Source organism: Typopeltis vanoorti, chromosome 18, assembly GCF_054136105.1.
Source record: "Typopeltis vanoorti isolate ZY-2024b chromosome 18, IOZ_Tvanoo_1.0, whole genome shotgun sequence".
In the NCBI taxonomy this organism is placed as follows: Eukaryota; Metazoa; Arthropoda; class Arachnida; order Uropygi; family Thelyphonidae; genus Typopeltis; species Typopeltis vanoorti.
Genome location: NC_143566.1, coordinates 38077163 through 38101868, shown reverse-complemented (window position 1 = coordinate 38101868; position 24706 = coordinate 38077163). Strand labels below are relative to the sequence as shown.

The 24706-nt window shown below is 35.2% G+C and overlaps 1 protein-coding gene across 3 annotated transcripts in view; it reads left to right on the top strand.

The window, feature by feature from the left end:
* The window catches only part of Pcif1 (Phosphorylated CTD-interacting factor 1), a 300185-nt gene that overhangs the window by 178398 nt on the left and 97081 nt on the right, over positions 1-24706 (top strand). For all 3 annotated transcript variants that reach the window (XM_090408077.1, XM_090408079.1, XM_090408078.1), the window contains exon 11: positions 11448-11534. In XM_090408077.1, coding sequence (XP_090264203.1) covers positions 11448-11534 — 87 coding nt within the window. The remainder of the gene's footprint in view (positions 1-11447; positions 11535-24706) is intronic.

The window sequence follows — 24706 nt, the reverse complement described above, 5'->3', positions numbered from 1 at the left end:
CCAGGAACACTCAGTAGAGAAATACCTATATAATTCTCACATTCAGTTTTATTTTCCTTTTTATATATATGTACTATGCGAGCTCTACTCCAATCATCTGGAATCTGTCCCTCTGTCCAGGAATTCTGAACTATGCAGTGCAGTGCAGCCACTTGATGACTTTTATACCACCATACTTCAGCATTTCTGGTTGAATATCATCTATTCCTGCTGCCTTTCCACATTTCAGGCTTTTGATGGCTTTTTTCTACTTCAAGTATGGACATGTATTCCTGACCTCATGCTGCTCAGTGTTTTTTACCACAAATTTTCCCAAATTATTTTTGTGTGTCTGACAATCCTTTCCTACTCTGCTATTTAGATCTCTAACAAGGACTAACTTTTCCTTTTTCATTGTGTCAGTTGCTCTCTCTAAAGCCTCAAAAATTTTTCTCCACTTCTACCTTAGTGGAAAGTGGAAAATATATACTTGATTAAATTAGAAAGTGATATATCTTTTATATCCTTTCAAAACTTAATGCTAAAAATGACATTACTTTTGGGATGACCTGATATTTGTCAAGTTGAAAGGATTCTAATAGTGCAATATTACATATCTGGCATGCAGCACTTATTCTGGATGTTTAGCTGATTGTTGTATCAGTTATACCTTATAATTCAAATCTAGTTTATAGTATGCACACTGATAATAGAATAAAGTTTTCTGCAAATGTTTTAAATTGCATGTCTGAGTCGTAAGTATTATTAAAGCTAGCTACATCACTTATTTTTATGTGAAGCTCCCCCCCCCCCCCCCCCAACACACACACACAGAAGGTTGCAAAACCTATAGCATATTAGTGTTATGGGACCAAAAGTTAAAGCTAGAAATTTCTTGACATGTTTCTAGAATAAATGAAGGTATTTATGGAAGTTAGAATGAGAGGGACTGTTTGAAATGACAGAAGTGGATGCAATGAAAAATGAAGAAGAGAAATTGGTTTGGTGGGAGCAAAGCTGAATAGTGAACAGTGTTGACCAATAATTGCTCATGCTCTTAAGTCTTTGAGGAATAATGGTGGCCAGTTCAGTAACAGTTTTTTTTTTAGATCTTGTAGTTTTATATTGGATGTACATTTTTCAGTGATGAAAATGGTGTTTAATTGAAGCAGAAAAATCTTTTTTATTTAATGTGTTTAGAGCAGGTGAAAATGTTCTGAAGTAGTAGGTTGTGAATAATTATAGGCTGTTTACACTAACATACTGTTTGTAAATGGATTTGGAAACTTTAAATTTTGTTTCAGTTGCTGATGATGCAAAAGCAGATACCATTATGTTTTGTGTGTGTGTGTGTGTGTGTGTGTGTGTGAGAGAGAGAGAGAGAGAGAGAGAATGAATCCTGTCCCTAAATGATTGTAAAACTGTAGCATTAGTATTAGTAACCAGATAATCCAGGAATCCTGCCCTAGAGGCTAGAAGTACAGGGCATGTCAAAATTATGTTAACACTTATATGGAATGAACATTTAAATTTTATTTTCCTTTTTTTTTCTCAGATATAATTTTACAATCAATGTTTTTTCCATTTAAGTGTTAACATAATTTGGCATACACCACTTTTTGAGCTATTTTAAGTTTTCAATAAGCATGGTGGCAGTTTCACTCTAAGCTGTCAGCAACACCTTAGAGTGTTGCAACGCCAGCTGACAGGGTGTTGCTGACACTGATCACTCTTGAACAAATTGCTTTTGAACTTGATCTGGGCATTGACAAATTTTGAGACTGAGTGGGGCTATTGAATATTTTTGATTGGGTATCCATGCCAGCCAATCTGAAAAATTTGTTATGCTATGTCAAGTAAGAAAGAGGCTGAAACTCCATTCATATGAACTGGTGCCACTTCAAGAACTTAAGAAGGATGATTTTTACCAGTTGGTAAAAATTTGTGAAACAACATTTTTACCAGATTAGTTTCATCTGTTGGGTATGTGAAGAGTCAAAGTAGCTATATTTGACATGCAGAAAGCTAAGTGATCCACCAGAACTTCCTTTGTGATCAGAATAGTATTTAGGTTGCCAGTTATTGGTCGAGTATTTTATGATTACACAGTCAGTGCATAAGTGTACATTTATTATTGCATGGCACCTCCATGGAGTCCCAGGACTTATGATGGGAGGCAACCGTATGCAATACAGTCCACCTGATTCCAAACCATTGCTGAGCATTTTTTTTTGTCTGCAAATTGCATGTAAGCTCTAGTTAAATAGTTTTCAGGAAGAAAAATCCAATCTGCTGAAAGAAAAAAAACCCTCTGCAGTCAGTTCACACTATAACAATTGTTATATCCACAGGCACAATTCTGTGCTGAAAGAAATTCACTATAGCAAACTATCTGTTATAATAAACAATTCCTATGATCCCTGCAAGTTTACTATAGTGAAAGCTTGAGTATACATTCATATGCATGAGACTGGCTAACTCATCTTCAGTTTACAATACCCATATAAAAAGATTCTTATCAAAACAAAAATTAAAGCTAGGTATTTTTTCCAATCACAGAATTCATGTTATGTTGTTTTTACAGCATAACATGAATTCTGTGATTGGAAAATACTAAGGAGGAGAAATGTAGCATCATATATTCATTTTTTTGGTGATATGGTAAGTAAAGAATTTGAGGAAGGCAGTTTCACAATACCTACACACCTAAACTGCCAAAAGAACACGGTTTAGGTGAGAGGTGAATTTCACTGCCTAGTCTAGAACCGCTATCCTGCTTATTAGAAACCTGAAGTGGCTCGAAAAACGTTCCATGTTTGGTCTCTAGAGCAGAGTTTCTGAATTATGTAAAAAAAAAATAAATAAATACCAAAAAAATATATAAAATTAATTATTGAAAAAATTCTTAACCCACGAACAGTACAGATGTACTGTGGTTTACAGAAAAACCTTTTGTGGGCAGGAGCTGCATAAAACAGTTTTCACTGGAAGACTAATTTCAATAAGTGTAGTGGTCTTGTAGCTCTCATTTTGATGCCTAGATTTTTTACATTCAAGTAAATTAAAAGTAATAGTTAAATAATACTAAAACACTTGTAATCAAAACCTGCATTATTTCAGTATCTGTGAATGCTAACAGAAATCATTTTCAGTACCTCTTATAAAGTTACTTATCATAATAATTCATATACAGTATCATTTTATGTAGTAGCATTAAAAAAAAAAAAAAATCAGCTAATGCCTTTTTATTCCCGTATATGGGGAGTAGGCGAGGCCATTTAGCCCTATCTAACTTTTGGAGACTGAGTGGGCAGTTCAATCTCCACTGGTACCAATCAGAGATAGATGGCCCAAGGCTATCACTAATTAAGCAGTACACAGTGAAGAGAGACGGCTCAAATGTGCCGCCATCTCGTGGTCCCTAACACAATATATTTATGTCTGAAATAATGTGGGTTCTACGGTCAATTTTCTTGAGTTTACAGGACAAAAAACCAGAGTTTCCAGGAGGAAAAACTCACTCGCCCGTGCCAGAGATCGACTAACTTGGGAACCAGTTGAAAAAAGGCTTAGAAAAATTTCCTCTAGTCACCGACTAGACTCGAAACCAAGTTTTCCTTCGTGCAGCCAAGCACCGTGGTGTGCAAACGCCACATCCACTGAGCTACACAGGCTCATGTAGTAACATTTTATTCATTTAACAATGCAATAACTTTGCTGATCCTTGATTAAGAAATAACAATACTTCCATTCCTGCAGTCTAGGCTGATTAGAAATTAATCAAATTACATTAACTTCTAAATACTGCTCTGTTTATTGGATGCCTGAAGTGGTTGAAAAAGGTTCTTGTTTGATCTTTAAAATGGGAGTTTCCCAGTGTACATTATAAATTTTAAAAATAAATACATAGATAAAAACATTTATTACTTTAAAAAAAATAATAATAATTAGACCACCTGTAGTTCGAACATACTATAGTGCCAATCCACCTGTATATTGAAACATATGCAGGTGAATTTGCTACTTTCAAAAATTGACATAGTGACATATTGTCAGAGAACATTGAAAATACCAGCGCAGGTATTCCTAATGATAGGGTTATTGTAAAGTGGCAAATCCTTTGCAGTGTCATCTACATTATACTTTGCTTCAAAGACTAAGAGATGGGGGAGTGCATATTTGGTGTGCTGCCTAACTAATTTTTCTTCCTCAGGCATGATAATCAATGGATACTTCTAGACTTAAGTGTGCTTAAAACCAGACAAATTATGTTGAGAGATAATGCACTAGTAAGTTATTAATTTAATATCTTAATATTAATAAATATGCAGTTAACTCTTACTAAGGGTGCTTAACGGTCAAAGCTGTATAACTGAGAGGAGACCTTCACATAGCCTTTAAAGGAATGCGGAGAACCAACCAGGGCTTCTGACCTAATGTCCAATCCTCACCTTTTCGTGGTGCACCCTGTTGGGTATCTACTTGAATACTAAACGAATGAGGATGGGCTGGCAATTTGGGATTTAGTCGACCAAATTGTATTCTTATTGGTTAAACCAAAATAAAAAATGATGGTACAACATGACAAAATTTCATGCCGGTTTGGGCGTCGCCCAGTTAAGCAAGGCCCATGTTGTTTTCGCAAGGGAACCAGTGTGAACAGTGAAAAGTCAGCTACTGGAACAAATCTGAAAACAAACCCCAACTCAACATCACCCCATGTAACCAGAGTTAAAGATCAGTACTATCAACATAAGAAGCCAGAATGGCAAAGAAATGGAGCTAGCTGAGGAATTAGATAAGTACCAGATCGACATAATAGGGGTGACTGAAACAAAAAAGACAAAAACTGGTGAGATCTTTCTGAGCAATAAATACAAAATGTTATATTCAGGCAATGACAATCAAGGAAAAGAAGGAGTAGCCGTAGTATTCAACACAGAATACGAGGCTAATCTTCTTGAATGACAGTCAGTCTCAAGTAGAGTAATGTGGGCCAATATGAGAATGGGGAACTGGACAATGAGACTTATTTGTGCCTATGGTCCCACAGAAGGTTCTACTAAGGTAGAAGTGGAGGAATTTTTTGATGCTTTAGAAAAAGCAACTGACACAATGAAAAAGGAAAAGTTGGTCCTTGTTGGGGATCTAAATAGCAGAGTAGGAAATGATTGTGAGACATACAAAAATATTTTGGGAAAATTTGGAGAAAAGAGCAAAGCTAATAATAATGGCAAATATCTGTTGGATTTTTGCTCAAAACATGGACTGGTTATTACTAACACCATATTCCAACATAAAAATGTGCACAAATTCACATGGAGAGAAGAGGCTAGGAATAAGAAAGTCTCATTGACTATGTTATTGTTGATGGTGATGAAAGATTGAAGAAATAGTGATCTCTTCCAATTTCAAATCCTCTGTACACTCTGGTGTCCTGGTGCAGGACACCAGAGTGTACAGAGGATTTGAAATTGGAAGAGATCACTATTTAGTCTTGAGCAGGATAAAATTGAATTTCATATTGAAAAGAATAACATGTAAGAACGTTTTAAAGCGAATAAAAGTTGAGTAGCTCTCAGATGTGAACTGTAGACTAAAATACAGAAAGATTATTGAAAAGAAAATGAAAGAGTTTGAGAACAGGAATCAAACCTTGGAGATTCAGTGGCAAACTCTGAAGAAAACATTGATTGATTCTGCCAGAGAGGCATGTGGTGAAGTTGTCTGCAAGGATAAAAAAATCAGAACACAGGAAGTTAAAGAGACAGTGAAGGAAAAGAAGGAAGCATATCAAAAGTTCCTGTCAAATAAGTCAGCTTGTGCTCTTAGAGAATACAGAGACAAATGCAAGAATGCTAAACACTGTGTAAAACTAGCTAAACAAAAGTCATGGGAGGACTTTGGCAAGAATATAGAAAATAAATATCAAGAAGGTTGGAAAATATTCTGGAGGTTGTTGAAGCTTAGGAATGGAGGAAAGAGTGTAAAAGGAGTTAGAGATGATAAAGGTGGCATGAAAACGGGAGAAAAAGATATTCTTCAAGTATGGAGTAATTACTTTGAAAAACTGCTAAATGAAACAAGCAGTGATGACAGAACAGTGGTAAAAAACGCTGCCCAGGCATGCAGTCAGGAATACATATCCATACTTGAAGTAGAAAAAGCCATCAAAGGCTTGAAATGTGGAAAGGCAGCAGGAGTAGATGATATTCGACCAGAAATGCTGAAGTATGGTGGTATAAGAGTCTTACAGTGGCTGCACTGCATAGTTCAGAAAGCCTCGACAGAGGGACGAATTTCCAATGATTGGAGTACAGCTCTCATAGTACCCATATATAAAAAGGGAAATATAACTGAATGTGAGAATTACAGTGGTATTTCCCTACTGAGTGTTCCTGTCAAGATCTGTATTTAAGTTTTGTCGATTTGGAAAAGGCATATGACAAGGTGCCAAGAGAGAAGCTATTCAATACTGTTAGATCTGAAATAGGCGACTTCAAATTTTACATGACGTCACCATTCCAGAATCTAACAATTAACAAAAAAAACATACATGCATACTTATCCTTTAGCGCAGTGTAACTATGTTTTTTTTTTGTAACATCTTGTATGATAAACTGTGAATTTTGTGAATTTTAAATTAATATATCTAAATGCCTAGCATATATGTAAGTCAGCAAAGGGGGCAAAATAAGAGAGAAATTATTAGTGAAATATTGTAAATGAAAGAATACGTATTATTCAGTAACATAGGGCAAAGATCGCCCAAATACTGTAAAAGCAGCATAAGCACCTGCGGGTATCACATCTAAGAAGGCATCATAACGCATACGTTCCCGGAAACAAGAAGTCCTGTATGTTGATCAGTGAAGTCACCCAGCCGGAGACCAAAGCGTGAGGCGATAAGAGAAATTCAAACTCGGAAAGTGGTGCTCTAGGAGAGCGAATAAAACCCACGTCACGGAAGTAAATCACCCCCATTTTTTCTTGTTCGTGGATTTCTCTCCGTGTGCTCCGAGAGTTCTTCGCAGTTCAGCTCTCAATTTTGATGGCTGACTTACGATAGGATCCGGCATGACACTACAATAGATTTCGGCAAGACTAACCGCAGGCCGCGATGAGAAGATCATCGACACAAAACCTTAGTAGAGAGATAGCACCCAGCCCAGGCGAGCACGTAACCCATGTGGCGATAAGATCGAGACAACCAGAATCGAAACAAAGAATGAAGGACGGAAGAAAACCAATAAAGAATAGATAAGTACTCTCACTTGTTCTAGCCCCTTTTGAGAATTGACTAACAGTGTTAAAAGAATGCAACCTAAAATTTGTAAAATGAAAGAAAGAGTGAAGAATTAAGATCTATGTAAATGACTATGTTTTTGAAGTGAACTTTAAGGACTTTCAGTTAGATAGAGATTCTGTCGTATTTAATCCGAGAGAGATTATAAAATGTGCTAAAATGCCTTAATGTTGAAATGAGCTGTAATTATGAATGTATTATATGTTGAGTTAATGAATTTGCTAATATTTTGAAGTCAATGCATAATTGTTTTTAAAGAGTGAGAGAGTGAATGAATGATAGAAGTTTAACATTAGATTTGATAACCAATTTAACTTTATTTATGGCTTTATTTATTGAGTTTAATAAATGTATTGATTTATTACTTACATGTGTTTCTGATCATGATGACTGACCCTGACCCTTCATAAAACATCGAACCTGAGAATGTGTGTGTGTACGTGCGTGCGGGAATACCCCAATTGAAAGTAGTAGGGCACAACTGCAAAATAAAATAAAATAAGCCAGGGAACCCAAGTTTCTAAGAATTTAATTTACTTTGTTAGTGGCACATGATATTCTATGATTACGCTAAAGACTGAGTTTATCTCTAACCTTAAGGCCCAGGCTGGCGCAGATAAAAAAATAAATTTGCCTTAGTGACCAGGATAACTCATAGAATTCAGGGAACGGGTAATTTCTGGTGGCCCTTAAAAGTTAAGTTACGTAAGAAAAGGCATAAGAGAAATGAGACATAAGGTTAAGATTAATATTAATGAAGATCACATAACAATGGCGCAACCTACTTAACAAAGAGGTACATGTGATAGAACTTGATATAGCGACTGAAATAAGAAAGGATAAAGTTAAATAAATTGCCTTGATATATCAATATCAGAGATATAAGGTCGCAACAATATGCTACGGTTATATGGTGTCAATGGGGCATTATATCAAGCAATACTTGGTCTTTATTTGAGTTGTAAGTCAGCAGTTAGAATTGAAGGAAGTAGAGGAAGATGGTTTAATGTTAAATCTGGTGTGAGACATGGATGTACATTATCCCCTCTGTTATTCATTATCTATATGGATCACATTATGAAGGAAAGTGGTATTAAACATGATATCACAATTGGAGATGTTAATGTCAGCTCTTTGCTTTATGCGGATGATGTTATACTTCTAAATAAATCCCCTACAAGTCTTCAAGATTCTCTGACAAAATTGAATAGCTGTTGTAATAGATATAGTATGAAGGTCAGCAATAAATAAACAAAGACAATGAAAATAGGCAGAATCATTGAAAATGTCAACTGTGTTGTGAATGGAGAACCTGTGGAACAAGTAAAACATTTCAGCTACTTAGGCATGATTTTTAGTGAAGATGGTAAATTAAATATAGAAATAGACAACAGAATCAGCAAAGCTGGTATGGTCGGAAGTCAATTGAATAAATTCATATGGAACACTAAATTAGCTGTATACAAGACAGTGTTCAAACCAGTTTTAACTTATGGATCTGAGAGCTGGGGCAGATGTAAAACACTTGACCAAAGACTAGAGACTGCAGGTATGAGAGTCCTGAGAAAGATTATAGGTGTGAACAGATGGCATCAATGGCAATATTATATTAAAAACGAGGATATTAGGAAAGAACTTGACATTGTCAACATCCAGGAATGCATTAGCAGAGCTAATCTCAGGTGGTATTGTCACTTAAACAGAATGGGCGAAGAAAGATTAGCAAAACAAGTGTTCTCTGCCAGATTGGCAGCAAAACGACCCAGAGGAAGACCAAGATATAGGTGGATTGATATGGTACAAAGTGCCTTAGATGATAGAAATATAAGATCTGATAATGTTGGAGTCTTGACAAGTAACAGACTGATTTGGAGGAAAATTGTAGATAGGAAGTTAGTAATGATGTCATTTTTTTCATGTAGTGCTATCATATCCTGTATACCCCTTGAGGGTACATGTGGCATGAATTTGATGATGAGTTAACTCTTACTGTGATAAACACCATTATAACATAGTTAAATCCCATATCCATCCAACCATTAAATGCTGTTGTCACATTTGAGGTGGAGTTTCTAAAATCTCCATAAAAATACTTGACTCACTACAAAAGAGAGCAATGACCCATCTTTTACCAATTCACTCCACACACACACACACACACACACATACATACACACACAGGCATTCAATTTCTATTGTTTGTATCTTCTATAGATATTACCACAGCCAATGTTCATCCAAACTGGCATTCATAATTCACTGTTAAATCCACTGAAATATGCATACAGTAATTACTTAACACCACTTCACAGTTCAACTCCCCCCCCCCCCCACAAAAAAAAAAATTTTTTTTTCCCTCTTTACCTCCTTATCCATAACTCAGAGTTACTTCAGAAACTCACAACATTTTGTGGAAAAATTAAAATACGTTATCATATCAGAAAATGATCTAGCTAGCCTAGATGTCACCTCTCTTTTTACAAACGTTTCCATGGTGGAGGTCATCAGCATCCTAGGTACCTTTCCTACAAGGTATAACCTCAAAGAGACAAACAACTGCAGTTCTTAGACATCTTAATTAAGAAGCAAATTAATGGCCATATAAACCTATCAGCTTACAGGAAACCTATGAATACAGGTCGCTATCTACATTTCAGCTCCTCTCACCATATTTCTCACAAACTCAGTGTAGTACACATGCTAAAGAAAAGAGCTGTCTGCATCACAACAGATAACAAGGATCTTCAAGATGAGTTAACAATGATATATAATAATCTGTACTTGAACAGTTGCCCATGAAGACTCGTCAACAAAATCCTTTTCTCTGAATCACCACAAAGAGAGCGAGAGGATACTCAATATATCAAAACTATCGCAATTCCATATGTGAGTAGCATCTGCAACAAGCTTGCTAGTCTCCTCAAACCACACAAAATAAGAGTGACATTCAAACCTATAGAAACAGTTCGTAAACTACTAGGATCTTTAAAAGATAACCATCCTTTCTATAAATATGCTGGAGTTTACAATATTCCATGCTCATGTGGTTCAAGTTACATTGGGCAGACATCAAGAAGCCTCGAAATTAGACAGAAGGAGCACATTGGTTACGTCAAAAACAACAGACAAGACATATCAGGCCTGTTATCTCATTTTTCTATAACTAACCATGTCATTGAGTGGGATAAAAGCTGTTCCCCTTACATAGCAGAAGACTACCACTCCCGAATGTTTAAAGAAGCAGCTACAGTCGCTCGCTCTGTTGATAACCTTAACAGGGACCAGGGTTTAATACTCCCAGAGATATGGAAAACACTAATTAGATCTCTTAACACACAGGAAATGAACTTCAATGCAAACTACAGAATGTTCCTTAGCAACAACTAGTTAATCATGTACATGCGATACGTGTATCACTCATGTTCAATGCTATTTTAGTTTGTAACTATAATTGTTAGAATTTTACAGTTATTCATATTTGTGTAATGTTTTTTAACCTAAGTGCTTGTACCCTGAAGATGCCAACAGCTAAAGTTTGGTGAAACTAGTAGGTTTAATAAATATTTATTAGTTAACACTTGATCTGTTGTCCAAATAATTACTTAGTTAGATGAGCAAGAAAATAAACATTCATTATGCAAAACTGTTATTTCTTTATTTATTTTTTATATTGATTTTGATGTATCATGAGATGTAAAGTCATATTTAGTAAAGAGAAAAGCTTGCTTCATGTATTGATAGTTCTACACAAGTATTTCCAATTGCTGCTGTTTCTTTCTTCTCATTGATTAGTATCTTGTCAGTTGCCCTATTTCTATTGTGCAGTAAATAAAAGAAATATAACCTGTAGCAGAATTAATAATAATTACTATACATAAATATTTTGTTTACAACATTGACTCTTATCCATAGAGTCAATAGCACCTCCAAAAAAAGTTTTTCTTTCTACCCTCTTAAGAAATATATACTGGCTTTCCTCACTTATTTCAGTAGTCGTTTTCATAACTATTAGATCTCACCAGAGGACTGATGAATTGCATCTTTTAGCTTCAAAAATTATTTTCAAACAATGGTTATTATAAATTTTAGTTAACATCTCACATAGTTATAATAGATACTTTATTTATTAAATACTGTATATCTCTTTTTACTACTTCTTTAGGAGCAGTTGTATAGATGGAATTGCACAGATGATAGAAAATATGAGAATTTTCTTCCTCGTGTTTGGTGCATGCTTAAACGATACCAAGTAGGTATTGCAATCTTTGTAATTGTCATAGTGCAAGTAAATTACCTTGACAGTAGTAATTTGAAAGCTTTTCAAAAATTATCATAAATATGAATATATTCTAGGATCTTATAACATTTACTTGCACACATTCTATGCACTATGCAACCCTACTGACTTGTAATGTGGAGATTTTTTTTAATATTAAATATATAAAAGTAGCCTGTGTAGCTCAGTGGAAGTGTCACTTGCTCTTCAGCGCTAGGCTTTGCAAAGAATGGCCTACATGCATATGAAAAAGTTCCTCTAGTAGCCAACTAGAGGAACTTTTTCTAAGCCTTTCTTTGACTTGTTCCCGAGTTAGAACCTCTAGCACAGGCAAGCGAGTTTTCCCCCCTAGAAACTTGGGTTTTACATCCCATAAACTCAAGAAAATCGATCTTGGAACCCACTACTTCAGACATTAAAAATATTGTGTTAGGATTAGGGACCACAAGATGGCAGCACTTGTTAGCCTTCTCTCCACTGGATGCCACTTAAAATTAGTAATACTCTTGGACCATTTTCTCTCTCTCTCTCTCTCTCTATCAGTGAAGATTGAATTGCCCTCTCCAAAAGGTTAGACAGGACTAAGGTATTAGCTGGTGCTTTTTTTTTTTTTTTAATATATGAAATATTTTATACAAGCTAATATGAATTACATGAGTACAATTCTTAAATATGATTGATCAGTAGACCAAATAAAATATTCCAAATTATTAAAACAACAATAAACTTAAAACCTACTGCAATCTACACACACCTATATATATATATATATATATATATATATATATATATATATATATAGGCCTAAAAAGCAAGAGATTAAAGGACCTCACAACAGTGTCATTTGTGGGCAGTTAAGGAGAAAGAAGGTATTTATTAAGTTCAAGATATTAGGGGATGTATTCATTGGAAAAAAATAGCATGGGGAAGGCTTTTCACAAGAACAGAGGTAGATGGAATGAAGGAAGATGATGTGAAACTTGTTCAATATGTTTGAAATCAAACAGGTAGACAAATGTTGACCAGCAGCTGCTCATGTTTTTACTTGATTATGGAAAATAGAAGAACGGTAATGGCAAATTTAGTGGAGCACTGCCCATGAAATTACCTGTAAAAAAAGAAAAAAAAAAGCAGCATAATTTGGAAACAGCACCTACAAAAAAATGACAGGAGGGAGGGAGGGATCTGTGAGATAGGGGTCGCCTATTAGGATTGTCCTAATCTGTATGCAGTAAAGCATTTTACAAAATAACTAGTGACATTATTAATATTATTAGAGAGACCTCCAGGGAGTCAGAGACTCATCGAGGGAGGCCACACACCACACACACCAGCTCTCTTACTTATTCTTGAATTCATTCACACTGCTTGCACTCACAACATCCAATGGCAGTCCATTGCAATCATGCACCACCCTCTGAGAGAAAAATCTAGCCCTCTCACCCTTCTTGGCAGCCTTCATTCTCAGCTTCCGAGGATGCCCTCTCATCCTTTCCCCACCCTCCATAAATTGAAAAATTCCATCAATTGAAATCATGTATGACCCTTTCAGAAGTTTGTAAGTCTCAATAAATCACCCCTCTTTCTCCCGTTTGCTAGTGTCTGCAGTTTACAAATTCTCAATCTGTCTTCATAATCAGTATCCCACAATCCTGATATCATTTTCAACATTTACTCTCTCCAATATTTCAGAATCACAACAGAAACCAGGAGACCAGACCTGTGCACAATAGTCCAAGTGAAGTCTTATCAAGGCCTTATAAAGAGGCAAAATAACATCCTTATCTTTACATGTGAACGTTCGGTTCAGTATTGCAATTATCTTTTGAGTTGTATTTTGCCACATGGCCCCTGAACTTCAACTTCCTATCTATTAACACTCCAAGATCCCTAGCCTCATCAGTTTCTTCTAGCCTAATCCCACCAATATAATATGACATTGGATATCTAATCATGCCAAAGTGAATGACTTTACATTTACTGACATTGAACTGACACTCATTTTCCCATGCCCACAATTCCAGCCTATTCAAATAATTCTGCAAAGACTGCATATCAGCAGCATTCCTGATTACCCTACCTATCTTTGCATCATCAGCAAATAACTGTATGTCGCTTGTCAAATCCTTCCCAATATCATTAATGTACAGATTGAATAACAGTGGACTAAGCACTGATCCTTCTGGTACACTACTTGTTACCTTAAATCTTGCAGACTCAGATCCCCCATATACCACTTTTTGATATCTGTCAGTCAGCCATTCTCTTATCCATGCTAATATTGTATAACCCAAACCCATTTTCTCCAATTTATGCAGTATTCTGTAGAAGCCTTAGCAAAATCGAAAAGTATCATGGTGTATCCATTCCCCTTGTCTAGTTCAATGGTAACATTGTTATAGAATGTGAGCAAGTTGCTAAAACATGACCTTCCCTTAGTAAACCCATATTGCTCATTGCAAAGTAGAGATTCACTGTCAACCTATTTCTGAATATGGGCCCTAACCAATTTTTCCAAAATCTTCACCACCACTTCTGAGATACTAATTGGTCGATAGTTGAATACATCGGTCTTTGCACCACCCTTGTGCAATGGAATTACCATACATTCCTTCCATTTCTGCAGAATCTTCCCTGTTCTGAGACTCATATTAAACATCCTGGTCAAAGGAATGGCCAGTTCAGCTGAACACTCTTTTAGCACATGTGCTGATATTCCATCAGTCCCTATTGCTGAATTCTTATTCAGTTTGTGCAACATCTCTAATACCTCGGCCTCACGTACCTGTGTTTCTTCATCTAGTGAAGAGGTAACAGTTAGCTCAATGTTGCATTCACCAGGTTGAAATATGTTAAAATTAAGCACTTACATGTAGAATTTTTGTCCATTGTGTCACGGGTTTCCTCAGCACTCAAAAACTAGAACAGCATAAACAGATTAACAGAAATATTCCAGAAAAAATTATAATGACAACTTTAATAAAGTAACATATGGTTATTAAATTTCTTAATTAAAAAAAAAAAAAAGAAATATTAGAAGATTGAAGAAATGCTCTCCCCATAAAGAGCAGATTCTTTATGGAATATCTGTATAAAGAAAGCTGTGAAACATAATTACTTAGCCCTAACTTGAACAGATCTGATGTAATACTGGTTCAGTCATAACTTTCTTTATATAGACATTCCATAAAGAATCTGCTCTTTATGTATGATAGTATTTCTGCAACTTGCTGATCTTTCCTAGTTTTTAAATCTAGAAATTTTATACTATATGTAACTTTACTAAAGTTGTCTTGGTTAGTGCTTTTTGGAATTTTTTAATCTGTTTATATGTATTGTTCTTATGTTTTGAATATTGAGGAAGCTTATGATATTTGGCAAAAATATATGAAGAATCTATTATGTAGAAATTTTGTCCTGTGGAAATCTTTTCCATGGGACCCTATGCTTAGGAGAAATGGCATGTTCTGCAAGGCCAGATTGTGTAGGTTCATGACACTTTGTATGATTTATGTTTCTTATGAATAAACAGAGGCAGATCTTCCAGATTGTTCAAAATATGATAGGCTTCAAAAGTAAGGAATCTGTTAGATGCTTGGAAAGTTTAGTGCAGGATGCTTGTCTTTAGATGAAAAATGAAAGCAGATTTTCTTAGACAGAATTTTCCAGATCCAAAGAAGAAACATTCCAAATTACAATACTACCATAACACAGATTTTGTAGAAATATCACTTAGTAAATGTTCTGCAATCCTGAGTAAGAAAGATCACTCCCCATTGTGCTACTTTGCATTTGTCACTACAAATGGAAAGTAGCACAGAAAATACCATTCATTTTGAACAGTGAAGTATCCAGAAAAAAAATTATAAGTTCAAAAACTTTAACAGTATCAGAAAGAATAATTTTCTTCAACAATTCAATGGTATCTTTTAGAGTTGCTCTTCACCAGTATAACTTTATGTTCAAGCTGATCATAATATCAGATGGATCCAGGAAAAAGATTGTGAATTTTATTCTTAAAGTTCAAAGTTTTCTTAATATGAGAGATAGACTTATCTGTGAAAGTAGATAGCAAAACTGACATTTGCCAGGTTAGTTTGTTGGAATAACCAATACAATCAGCAGTTGGTCTTAAGGAATACCAGACTTAGATCTTCTGAAAACCAATTAACTTGGGAGAGTATGTGTGTAAAAAGTCTTATTTATTTATTTATTTACTTTTAAATCATCCTTCCAACTTTAGAAACATTATGAGTTCATTAATCTGACTTACAGTAGGATCAGGAGGAAAGGGGGGGGAGGAGCAGTAAGTAGAATAGTCACAAAGCAGTAAAGAAATCTTCTGTAATATTCGCTTTATGTCCTGTACCTTGCCTTTGTCTGGGTTGGTGATCATTGTTATGACTTAAGGGCTTAAAAGGTTTCATTTCAAAAAATGTGTGATTAGGTGAAGGTGCTTTAGCTTTGAAAAAAAAAAAACTTTGACAGCTTCAAAGTGAATTCTGTTATAATTTCCAGAACAAACAGTACAATGGCCTCTGCCAAATAAAAAAAAAAGTCCATTAGCAGTATGTTTCCCTGGAGAAAGAGTGTGGTCATAGCCCTTGGATAATAAAGTTTCTGGAGTGAACACTTGGCCAGATATATTATTACTAATTTCACTAAATATTAGTGACAGAAGAACAAGCAGTCTTGCACAACAGCTGACTAATAATTCAGATTTCCATTTAAGATTTTATGAATGATGTTAAACACTCATTTGGAAGATAGTGATGACATTCAAAGAATATTGTTGGATAACTAGTCCAAACAGATGATAAAGCATCCTTAATCAGTTGATTTCAACCTTTAAGTGGATGAAGGATTATTTGACTTCATTATGTTGACATATTGGAAGCCATTTACTTATCCTTGTATAAATATAATGAGCCTTAGGGAAATGAAAATTTTTTAAATTCTGCATCAGGTTACGGTAGCTACCTTACACCTTTTTAGGATAATGTAATTCTGTTAAAACATTTAGCATCTTTGATTAGAAGCTTTTCTGTGTGTTCACTTTTTTTGAAATAAGCTCCTGTACGGTCAAGAATTATCTGTTTCAAAATAGGAATGTAAGTAAACATAACCTTTCAAAATAAAAGCTGGACCTTAACACATCATGTCCATTCTCTGTGTTCTGCAGATGGCTTACTACATCAACATTCATGGCTAGTTCTTTCATGAGAACTTTATCAATGAAGCATTCAACACTTATAGAAATATCCTGCTTTTGTTCAGGAAGAATTTATTCACATTACCCTTTGATATATTAAAGAAATGTCAAAATATATTGTTAAAATTCTCAAGCTGCTCATCATCTATGTAGTGTTCATCCATTCTACAATTTCCTTACTCTTATGGCCTATCTTATTTTGGACAGTCTGGAAGACCTGCTTCTATTTGTTCATTGCAAGTAACATGAAACATACATCAGATATTGCAAAACTGAGCAATTTGACTTTGCAGAGAATTATTACATTGTCCTCTGATGGCTTATGTGCTTACCTCTGTTATGTGAGATGATATTTCTTCAATCTGTGAATCTTTCCTTTTTATTACTGTTACCTTACTAAAGCTGCCATGGTGCTTTTGGTATTCTACATAAAATGCTTAAATTTAACTTAATTTTTCTGTTCTTTATTTTGTAAGATTATGTTCACTTACATTCCTATGTTGAAACGATCAAGATTTCTTAAGGTGGTTTACGGGTACACAATCCCAAATGTGAGAGCCGTATACTAAGATTAGTCATTTGAGATTTGTAAAGTGTAGGAGTTGTTGAGGAAGAGAGAAATAGTGTTTGAATAAAAAAAAATACCAAGTGTTTTGGAGGCTATTGATGTTTATATGATAAGCTGGATGTGAAAGTTAGTCCAAGAAGAGAGAACTGATCATAAAAGAATATTGGAACATTATCAGAAGTAAGAGGGAGTAAAGCATGATCTTTCTTGTAGATAATAAGACAAGATTATGATCTAATAGCATTAAAATTTTCTTGTCTTACAGTCAAGAATATGAATGATTTCTTAAATAAACCATTATTTAAGAAAAAATTAAAGTGACTGATAACAAAAAACCAATCCTTAGACATTCAGTGGCAAGTCCCAAAGGAAACATTGGTTGATTGATTCACCCAGAGAGGCATGTGGTGAGGTAATCTGCAAAGAAAGAAAAATCATAATCTTCATGGTGGACTCAGGAAGTTAGAGGCAGTCAAGATAAATGAGAAAGCATATTGAAAGCCAGGCAAGTAAATCAGCTTGTACTCTTAGAGAAAAATATAAGAAAGGGAAGCATACTAGCTAAACAAAAGTCATGGAAAGACTTTGGTAAGAATGTAGAAAATAAATATCAAGAAAGTGGAAAAATATTCTGGAGGCTATTGAAAAAGTGTGGTGAGCCAATAAGAATGAAGGAAGAATACTGTAAAAGAATCAGACAATAAAGGCAACATCAAAACTGCTGATGATCTAGATCAAGAGTCGCCAAACTTCTTTGACCGTCCACCCCTTCAAGAGTTTCTTGACTTTTTATCGACTCCCCTCTATTTTACTATTATGTAATTATAGTAGAACAAGCAAAAAAGACGCTTATGTGAGTTTTTAGATTGTTTATTTGATAGTTACAATATTTATTGTATGTATAATATAGTATATATCATTATATTGGCTTAACGTCAAAGGGATACGTTTTTGTTTTTGACTTCCTTCTTAACATTACATATTTGATAGGAGGGATAAATAATATATAAAATATAAAATTTAATTTAGATAACAAAATAACAATAATACTATCTTCCTTACATATATGAAAATAAGACTTTTATTAACTTAGTATACAATTTACTAACGTTGTCAATGTGAATGGTGTGTTCTTTGCCGGGTGGTTCCTGCCCGGCAAAGAAGCACAATTTAAAAATTGTGCTTCTTTGCTGGGCGGGAACCGCCGACATTCGTTTATTGGTAAATACGTTATTTTGGCCTACTTGATTGGCTTCCGTAATTATTTTCATGACCTTTCTCCATCTTACAGATCCTATTCATGTCACTGTTCCCAGGATTCACTCTTAATTGCGTTGTCATTCAGGATGGAGGTAATCCAAGTTAACCGAATTAATTATTACCCATAGATTGATGTTTTATATTTTTCTATCAACTCCTAACAATGTTATATCGACCACTTTGGCGACCACTGATCTAGATAAACATATTCTAGATGTCTGGAGTAATTACTTTGAAAGATTGCTAGATGAAACAAGCTATGTCAGCATGGTGGTTTAAGACACTCAACAGGAATGCAGTCAGAAAAGTTTGAAGTAGAAAAAGCTATCAAAAACCTGAAATGTAAAAAGGCAGCTGGCCTTTCAGAAGGCCTAATCAGAGAGTCAAATTCCCCAGAGCTCTCATAATACTATCTGTAAAAAGGTAAAGAAAACTGAATAGGAGAATTGCAGAGGTATTTCTCTACTGGATGTTCCTGGTAAGATTTATGCAAGTATACTTGAGAGATGGCTAAGAAAAATCCAGCTTATTCTTGATGAAGAACAAGTTGAATTTAGGCCAAATAGGAATTCTCAGTTTCAGATTTTCACTTTAAGACATTTGCCACCATCCAGTTGAGGATCTTGGGATTATAACAAGGATCTGTATTTAAGTTTCGTAGAAATGGAAAAGTATGACAAGATGCCGAGAGAAAATCTCTTAAAACCACTACAGTTATATGGTGTAAATGGTGCACAATATATTCCAGCCTGGTTGGCCGTGTGGTTAGCGTATCCGCTTTCCAGCCAAAAGGCTGTAGGTTTGAATCCTGCCGTGAGCATGGATGTTTGTGATTGTCTGTGAAAATGCTAGTGTGGCGGTCGGTGCTAGATGGCATTGATGTAGATGATGAAGGTAGTTACGGTTCGTTGTAATTGGTAAGTTGAATGGTGGAGACGGAGAGTTGTGAAGTAGGTGTTCCCCCTCGATGAGTGTTTGGACTCCCTGAAGGTGTCATGTAATAAGCAGTACATAGTCTAGTCTCTATTTAAACAGTTAGAATTGGAGGAGGTACAGAAGATGGTTTGGTGTTAAATCAGGTGTTTGACAAGAGTGCATATTATCTCCACTATTATTCATCATCTATATGGATCACATTATAAATAAAAGTAGTGTTAAATCTGATATCAGAAATATTAATTTTAGTTCTTTACTCTATGCAGGCGATGTTATATTTATGAATAAATCCAGTACAAGTCTTCAAATTCCCTGACTAAATTGAATAAGTAATGTAATAAATTTGGTAAGAAAATCAGCAATAAAAAAGACAATGAAAACAGACACCATCATCTGTATCCTGAGTGGTTAAACTATAGAACGAGTAAAACATTTCAGCTATTTAGACAAAAATTTTAGTAAAAATGGCAATTTAAATATAGAAATAGACAACAGAATTAATAAAGCTGGATAAATTTATATCGAATAAGAGAGAAATTAGTCAAAAATGGAGTGCTTAATAGATGCTGTCAGGGTCATATTTTCACTATACGACAAATATATAAATGATGTTATACTGGATTTATTTAAAAGTATAACATCATTTGTATAAAGTAAAGAGTTGAGATTAACATCTCCAATTTTGATATCAGATTTATTACCACTTTCCTTCATAATGTGATCCATATAGATAATGAATAACAGAAGGGATAATGTACATCCTTGTCTGACACCAGATTTAACATCAAACCATCTTCCTTCAATTCTAACTGCTGACTTCCTGTAGACCCCTTGAGGATACAAGGCAGGAATTTGATGATGACTTAAAACTCAAATAAAGACTAAGTATTGCTTGATATAATGCCTCATTGACACCATATAACTGTAGCGTTTTTGAATAGCTTCTCTCTTGGCACCTCGTCATATGCCTTTTCCAGATCTACAAAACTTAAATCCAGATCTTTCTTATATTTCCACAGTTTCTCAGCTATTTGTTGTAAAGTGAAAATCTGATCCTGACAGCCTCTGTATGGCCTGAATCCAGCTTGTTCTTCACCAAGCTTCCTTCTTAACCGTTTCTCAAGTATACTTGCATAAATCTTACCATGAACACTCAGTAGGGAAATCCCTCTGTAATTCTCACATTCAGTTTTATTTCCCTTTGTGTGTGTGTGTATATATATATATATATATGGGCACTGTGAGAGCTTTACTCCAATTATCTGGAATTCGAATGTCTGCTCTCTCATCATCTTCTGAGCAATGCGGTTGATATTTTCAATGTTTCTGTCTATTTTCATTGTCTTTGTCTTGTTATTACTGCTTTTCATACCAAATTTATTACAACAGTTATTCAGTTTAGTCAGGGAATCTTGCAGACTAAATTGAATGTTTTGTAGAACTGCTTTGGCAATCTCTTGAACTTTGATGGAGCAGAGCTTTTTGTAGAGCAGCAGCAATTGCTGGATAAGAATAGATATGGGCAGGTGTTAGTTCGACCCCTGGACAGTTCTTGCATGTTTCATAATTTCTAGTACCACCCAGATGAATTTTCATGCCTTTAAAGTGCTCCATCCGTAGCCTAATGATGATTATGGTTATTTCTCTATTTTCATTTATTTTGCTGATTTCATTCTTCTTGATAGTTTATTTTACCAGTCTTATTTTTGCAACAGAATTTGCATCAGTTAGTGATAATGGGTGTAATTTTTGAGGTAAGAATCTTGCTTCTTTGGCTAGTCTGTCTGCTCTCTCATTGCCTTCAATATTTACATGAGCTGGTATCCATTGCAGTGTACAGTTCTTATTTTTCAAATTTAAAGTTGTTAGTTCATGAATTTCCATTTTTTAATGCTTCAAGTGCAGATTTTGAGTCTTTGTAGATGGTTATTCCTTCTGATATTTATTACTGGATTAGAGAGATAGATGTTGAGAGCTGCTTGTATGGCTGTTAGTTCACAAGTGAAGCTTTTCTTTTGAAGCTATTTTGCCAGCTGTGGTTTTGATTTGCATTTCCTCACCTCCAGGTAGAGTTAAAAAAAAAACCCTGCTCCTCCTTGGTTGAGAGCTTCATCAGATGATCCATCAGTGTAGGCAATGACATGGTTTAGATTATTTAAGTGGTATATAGTGTCAAATCCTTTTCTTTTATTTACCTGCTATGAGTCCTTTTTTGAACATGGTTCTAGGAGATTTAAATTAATCATTGTGTTTTTTGGTAGTTTAGTGGAAAAGAATGGCTCTTTGCTTATTTCAATAGACAAGTGTGTCTATCTTAATAAATTTAGTTTAATCCTTTATCCAAGTGCGAGCAAACAAAGTTTGCACCTGAAAGTATCTTCAGGACTGGGGTAAGGTGGTACAACACCAGGGCACTCCTTGCAAAGGTGGAGCAAGCCACCAACATTCCTATCTCAGTATCTCCTATAATGCAAAACATTACATTAGGATATGTCTAATGCATAACATTAGACATATCCTTGCGGATATGTCTAATGTTATGCATTAAGGGAAGGGCCACAACCCATACTAGTTTCGACCTTTATTGAGGTCTCTTCAGTGGGAGCCAGGCCCAAGTGGAGATACCAGGCAGAAGCATTAGCAGGTCATCGCTACCTATAGGAGTTGCCAAATGGTGTGCCACCGTTTTTTTAATAAATTACTCTGGATTTAGAGAAAGATGTTGAAAGTTTATTTTTCACTTGGTTAGATTATAATAAATTTAGTTTAATCCTTCATCCAAGTGTGAGAAACAAAGTTTACGCCTGAAAGTATCTTCAGGACTGGGGTAAGGTGGTACAACACCAGGGCACTCTTTGCAAAGGTGGAGCAAGCTACCAACATTCCTATCTCAGTATCTCCTATAATGCAAAACACATCTCCTTGCGGATATGTCTAATGTTATGCATTAAGGGTAGGGCCAAAACCCAGACTAGTTTCGACCTTTATTGAGGTCTCTTCAGTGGGAGCCAGGCCCAAGTGGAGATACCAGACAGAAGCATTAGCAGGTCATCTCTACCTATAGGAGTTGCCAAATGGTGTGCCACCCGGCATACCATTAGACATATCCACAAGGAGATGTGTTTTGCATTATAGGAGATACTGAGATAGGAATGGTGGTAGCTTGCTCCACCTTTGCAAGGGGTACCTGGTGTTGTACCACCTTACCCCAGTCCTGAAGATACTTTCAGGCGCAAACTTTGTTTGCTCACACTTGGATAAAGGATTAAACTAAATTTATTATACTCTAACCAAGTGAAAAATAAACTTTCAGGTGTGTCTATCTGTTTTCTAATTTCATGATCATATTGTAAAGTAGATGATCTATTTAGTCTAGATTTTCTGGTCCAGGCATCGAAAGTCCTGAGTGAGATGCGATCCTGTTGTTGGCTCCTGATTCTGTTAGTGAACCTGTGGAGAGTTTTCTTCAGTCTTCTAGTATGTGAAGCCCATACTCTTTTTGAACTTTTAAGTTATTTGTGGATGAGACTGCACTTATAATAATTTTTGCTGCTCTTGATTGTACTCTGTCAAGCTTTTCTTTTGATCTAGTGTAAGCTGGAGTCCAGATTGTTGAGGCATATTCCATAGTGGGTCGTATGATTGCTGTATATATAGTTTTGAGTCTCTTTGGTTTTGCACCCCACTTTGTTCCACAAAGCCTTTCGATGATATTAAGCTTTTTAAGAGCTTTATTAAATATATTTGTGATATGGGTTGTAAATCTTAGTTTAGTATCTAGAGTTAGTATTTAGAAGACTGTTTTTCCTATGTTGATATTATATATTTTGATTTGAGGATTGTAATTGTGTCTAATTTTTCTATCAGTGGAGAAGATACTAAGTTTTGTTTTTTCTGGATTTATCTGTAATTTAAGTTCCTTTGCCCACCTTTCTAAGCCTTTTATTGCTTTATTTAGGAACTTTTTCAGATTGTTGAGGATTGCTGCTTGTGTGCCAGATTGCTATATCATCTGCAAAGCATGCTATTTTTGTGTCATTTATTATGTGAAGATGAATATTGTTCATATAGATGAGAAATAGGAGCAGGCTGGAAGAAGTTCCATTAACTTTTACTTTAATTTTTCTTCCTTTCATGATATCTGAAATCCAAATTAAAGCATTCCCCCTTATTCCAGTATCGTATGCAATTTTTATTAACTTTTGTCTCCACACACGATCGAAGGCAGCTGTAAGATCTAAGAAAATTGCTGTTGTCTTCTTTGGTGGTTTTTCTTGAAAGCCATCTATGATCGATTGGCAAAGATAAAATAATAGCTCTTTGTACTGTGTTGGGACCTGTATGCTGTTTGGTAGAAGTTGATCTTGTTATTTTCTAAGAGCCAATTCATGAGTCTAGTATGTATTATTCTTTCGTTTAGTTTGCAAAGAGTACTAGTCAAAGCTATTGGCCTGTAGCTTTTACAATCACTAGGTACTTTGTTAGGTTTTAGTAAGGGTATAATGACTGGTGTTTTCCAGATTTTTGGTAGTTGTATTCCAGGAAGTATTAAATATCTTCAGAAGTCGAGTTTTATATAGTAGGGTATTTTAAATAATAGGGTGTGACACCCTTTGGAAACGTGTATAGGTAAATATGACTTCTTCATTACTTTCCACCTTAGTATCACCACTTCTAGGTATAGTTTCCACTGATGAGACCTCAATAAAGGTCAAAACTGGCCTGGGTAGTGGCCCTTCTCTTAATGCATAGCATTATACATGTCTGCAAGGAGATGTGCTTTGCATTATGGGAGTGGTCAGTAAGGCGAGCGATGAGAACTTACACCACCTTTACCACGAGTTGCCCCAGTCCTGAACGTACTTCAGGTGCAAACTTTGTTTGCTTACACTTGGATAAAGGATAAAACCCAATATATAATTACTAAATTAGCTGTATACAAGATAGTGTTCAAATCAATTTTAACTTGTGGATCTGAGGCCAAGTGTTTTATTTAGAAATAAAACACTTGACCAAAGACTAGCGACCACAGTTATGAGAATCATGAGAAAGATAAGGGGGGGGGGGGTACAAATGGCATCAATTTCAATATCACATTAAAAACAAAATATTAGGAAAGAACTTGACATTATTAGTATCCAGGAATGCTAGCAGAGCTAATTTCAGGTG